Source organism: Bubalus kerabau, chromosome 1, assembly GCF_029407905.1.
Source record: "Bubalus kerabau isolate K-KA32 ecotype Philippines breed swamp buffalo chromosome 1, PCC_UOA_SB_1v2, whole genome shotgun sequence".
Classification (NCBI taxonomy): domain Eukaryota; kingdom Metazoa; phylum Chordata; class Mammalia; order Artiodactyla; family Bovidae; genus Bubalus; species Bubalus kerabau.
Genome location: NC_073624.1, coordinates 125435496 through 125440382, shown reverse-complemented (window position 1 = coordinate 125440382; position 4887 = coordinate 125435496). Strand labels below are relative to the sequence as shown.

Here is a 4887-nt window from a genome sequence, read left to right as displayed (position 1 = left end):
AGACACATCGTGCCTGCCTCCAGCCGGCCTGCCCTCTGCTAGGCCGTGTGTCATTCTCACTCAACACCAGAGGTGCTGCTGTGACCAACAGTGCGTGGCTTCACGTTACCAAGTAATTATAGAGTCATTACGCCATATTGGTGCTCTGGTTTTGAGATGGTGGCCACCTGGTTTCTGATAAATGATGGAAAGACCAGCAGGTTAGCTGGGTTTCTGGTGGAGCCTGTTGTGATAGCACCAGCTCTCGGGTTCAAAGGCATTTCTCTTCCCTTCCTAGGAGGACAAAACGCCAGGCAGCACTGACTAGGAAAGCCTGCAGGGACCTGGACTGCACCCATAGATGGGGTGTGGGTGACTGGTCAAAAGTCACCCGACTCCATACCTCCCTGGGTCTGAAGGCTGGCAGGTCCACACTGGATAGGCTCACTGGGAAGCTGGCCATTGTTCTTGACCAGGAAGGGGCCCAGCTAGAGGTTCTCAGGGGAGAGGCTGCCAGCAGGGCCCTGGCAGAGGCTGGGAGGTAGGTGGGCCCCTTCATTCTGTGGCAAACCAGTCCTGTGGGAGGTCTTTGCTGCAGGGTCTAGAAAGGAAGGGCAGACAGTGAGCTCCCAACCCTGTTGGGAAAGCACCAGCAGGACTTCTAAGCTTCTCCAGAGAACATCTCATAGCTAAATGCAAGGTAATCTGTTGGGTTCCACACAGTTTCTGATGTGTCACATGACCTCAGCTGTCTTTGGAAGTAGGTAAGGTAATTCTTGGGCTTCCCTGGTGGCTCAGAGGTAAAAAATCCGCTTGCAATGCAAGAGACTGCCTGCAGTGCAGGAGACTCAGGTTTGATCCCTGAATCGGGAAGATCCCCTGGAGGAGGCAATGGCAACCCACTCCAGTATTCTTGCCTGTAGAACCCCAAGGACAGAGGAGCCTGACAGGCTATAGTCCATGGGGTCACAAGAGTCGGACACTACCAAGCAACTGAACCACGAACACCACGAGGCTAATTCTTAGGAGAATCTAATTAGGATGATTTTCCGTTTGGATTTGGTACCTTCTTTGGCAGGGTCTGTATTTGTCTTTTCTCCCCACACTCTGCTTCCTTCCCAAAGCCTCAATTTTGAACAATATTTTACTTTGGTCACTGTAACATTACATGAGTATTTCAAAACTCAGGTGAGTGACATAGAAACTTGGCATCTGGACCATTCTGGGCAAAGATATCCAGTTTATTGACTGCATTAGACAAGACCTGGCTGCCAAAACAGACTAACTCTGCAGCTGTGGCCAAGATAAGATCGCAGATAGATGGGGAGGACCTGGGTGCATGGCGGGTGCCGCCGCCACCCTGAAGAACCCTGCCTCAGCATCTGCATTGAGAGGGACCCTGACGAGGGGGTGAGGCAGGCTCGCCACCACCAGTGAGAGATGCCCCCTCCAGCCTGTGGTGAAGGGAAAAGGCACCCCCCACAGCAGGCCCTGAAGTGGAGGAGAACAACTCAGTGACAGGCTGATGGGAGGGGGGAGGAAGGGTTCACTGACTTGTGCCATGGGCAACCACGCGCAGACAGACAGGGCCTCGTCCGTGGGCCCAGAGAGCTCCCTGTGCCCCAGTTCTCCACCCAGGCGCCCCACAAGGTGGGCCTGGACACCTGCGTCCCCAGCTTGCAAGTAGGCATTGGCAAGGGGAACGTTTTACTGTTTGCCCAGGTGAGCCGGTGGACCTGATGCTGAGACCATGGTCTAAACCGCTGCACAGACTGCTCCCCAGAGTCACCAGTAGGGCTGGCGGCTTTAGCCCCAGTTGATGTAATGCCTTTGTAGGGCATTTCCTCCTGTCTGAGGCTTTATAGACAGATGAGATCAAACCTCTCTTTTGATCTGAAATATTGCAGGTGCTCAAGGTGCACACTCTCCCTGCACCATTCTCTCAGGTGCACTCCTTTCTTGCCCTGGATCCAGGCGGGAGTTTTTGGCTGAAGGCCTGATGCAGCCCAGGTTGACCTGGTGGTGAGCTGAGGTCTGGGCAGTGGTTGGCCGGAAAAGGGCCCTCAGCTGCAGCCAGCCCTGTGCTGAGCCAGCTGACCTCTCACCAGACAGCACAAGGGGAGGTGAAGGGGAAAGGGTGCCCCTGGAACCTCTCCCCAGGTGCCTGCCGGCCGTCCTGTGGACCAGGGGCTAGGGGCGGAAGCCAGGTCTCCAGAGCATCATGATCCCTCTGCCCAGGTGCTGGCTACCCACTTTCCAGCTTGTGTCTGTCTCGTTCTGTCCCCACAATGGGCAAAGTCTCATCAGCAGTCTTGGGTGTAGAAAGCCAAGGGCTCCAAAGGAAAGGGAACCCAGGAAACCGAACACAGTTCCCAGGAAGTGCCTCAGCTCTGCCTAAGGGGCTCCACAGCCTGCTCTGGAAGAGAGCTCTGCGGAATGGTCCTGTGGTTCTGTACCCTTGACTGTCAGCCTAAACACCTTCTGTCTTTATTAGGAAGAGTGCTGAGACTCCATTACCTAAGCCTTTATTCCATGTGACTTCTCTGTGTGCCTCATTTTTAAAAGGATTTTTAAAGCTCCTTTCTGAGTATGTCCTTCTTTCCCATTAAGAAGTACAAGAGGGTATCAGTACCAGGGGGGCACTTGGAGCGTTGCTCGAGGCTGTGAGCAGCGAGTGAAGATGTGCCACGTGTGTTGGGCCTGGGTCTTCCCCCTGCCCAGGGCACACCCCTTTTCTCCACCGTCCAGGCCCTCCCGCCTGTGGCCACTGCTGGAGACGCTGCCCGTGGGGGTGAAGAGCATCCCTGCACCTGCGCACAGCCATGACTGGGTCTCCTTAAGGGAGAGGAGACACTTGGCTGTGTCTCTTCTTCATCAGCTCCTGTGCTGCAGATGTAGGCTCTTTTCCTACGTTACTTGGAAGTGTGCCCTTTTGTGTCCATATTTGGAGATGAAGGCCGAGGTGGAGGAGAGGCCCCTGAATTCTGTGGGGACTATGAGGGGAAGGAGGACATGGGAGTGGGTGCTGGGCTCATGTGCAGGTGTGAGGGCTTGGGTGTCCGTCAGGTGGGATGGCCTGCGGCAGAGGGTGAAGGGTGACAGTGGAGCACACCTGAGACACAGCATCTCCCAGCTGGAGGACCGCAAGGGTAGAGCACCTCCCTGCTCGATCTCTGTCTTTAATCTGTGGTTCATTCTTTTACACATTCCTCAGACAAGGCTATATCAAAGCCAAACTGTGACCCACAGTAATGAGTATTTATTACACCCAGGCCTGGCTCTCGGCTCTGCCTGAGAGCCAGGACCGTCACTGCCCCTCCTCCTTGAGTGGGGAAAGTGATGCTTCACGCCCGTGGTGGCTCCAGGGGGTGGACCTCAGTCACTCCCACCACCGCCCCCACTGTTGGCGGCTCAGTCTTCCGGCAGGGATGGTGCCAAGATCCAGGCACCCAGCTAGCAAACAGCATGGTCTGTGCCTCTAGGGCGCTGGGTGCACATGTGGGCTCCACCCAAAGGAGGTCTCCATAAGGGGCAAGCCCCGTGTGGTGGGGGTGCTGTCGGTACTGCTGTTGGGGCACAGTACACCCCCTCCAAATCGTGGGGCGCTTCACCTGGGCAGGCAGCAGACGTGCCTGCCTGCACACCCCCAGAAAGACGGGATCTGAGCCTCAGGAGGCCGGGACGGGACTGCCTCTGACCAGGACCAGCTTGTTTATATGTAACTGTCTTTGGAGAGCATGACAGCACGTAGAGCAACAGAGCAAGAAGTGGTCTCAGCTACTCAAGAGGCACAGGGAAAGTTTCTCGTCTCATCCATACTCACATTAAGTTGTGACACTTCCTTTCACTCCCTCAGAAGCTTGTAGCTGGTTCTGTTTCCCCTGGGAAGTGAGCCCACCTCTTTCCCCACCTTCCTCCACTAAGAAAGGGCTGCAGTTCAGGCAACAGTGAGTGGTGGAAAAAATAATTAATTGGACAGATGATATTTTAGCTTTTTAATTAGCTCTCCCCCTAGACTTAGCTGTTTTTAAAAAAAATGCATCTAGCTTCACAGTTGGGAACTTCCTGTAAGTAGTACACAGAGGAGGGAATGGTGCTTCTGTGATTTTAGTAGGTTTAAAAAGATGGACCCAGGGGCCGGTGAAGGACCGCGAGGCCTTCCAGAGGCTCAACTTCTTGTACCAGGTGAGTGAGTCCACGCGCACGCACGGCGGGGAGCCCAATGCGGAGAGCCCCCAGTGACGGCTCACTCCCCCAGGCCGCCCACTGCGTCCTCGCTCAGGATCCAGAGAACCAGGCGCTAGCGAGATTTTACTGCCACACGGAGAGGACCATAGCGAAGCGGCTTGCATTACGGCGGGACCCCTCGGTGAAGCGAACTCTCTGCCGTGGCTGCTCTTCCCTCCTCATCCCGGGTCTGACCTGCACCCAGCGCCAGAGACGCTGCAAGGGTCAGCGCTGGACTGTACAGACCTGCCTGACATGCCAGCGCAGCCAACGGTTCCTCAACGACCCGAGGCGTGTGCTCTGGGGAGACCGGCCCGAGGCCCAGCTGGGGAACCAGGCAGATCCCAAACCACCACAGCCCTTGCCAAACACAGCCCACCCCATTCCAGCCCAGCTTCCTGAGGAGAAAGTGCAGCCTCAGAGCTCCCGTCACCAGTGATGGACTCACCCTGTCTTCCAAATAAACTTTAATTCTGCTTAAAAAAAATAAAAAATAAAAAAATAAAAAGATGGACTCAAAGCAGTTGTATACATTTTTAGGTGTAAATTTTAGAACTGGAGTTGTGGGATTTTTGATTGAGGTATTTGGGGGTAACTTTCATCCATTTCAACGTAATGGCCCAGTATGATGTCATCCTTCTTGATACTTATCACTGCTTATCAATAGAAGTACAGTGTCCA

The 4887-nt window shown here is 54.7% G+C and overlaps 1 protein-coding gene across 1 annotated transcript; it reads left to right on the top strand.

Annotated features, from left to right (window-relative positions):
- Positions 1-1540: 1540 nt before the first annotated feature.
- Positions 1541-4671, top strand: LOC129654596 (ribonuclease P protein subunit p21-like). The gene is made up of 4 exons (XM_055583972.1): positions 1541-1629; positions 3046-3128; positions 4094-4164; positions 4238-4671. Exons 1-4 carry the CDS (start codon positions 1541-1543, stop codon positions 4643-4645), a joined length of 651 nt encoding a protein of 216 aa, XP_055439947.1. The 3' UTR covers positions 4646-4671.
- Positions 4672-4887: the final 216 nt, after the last annotated feature.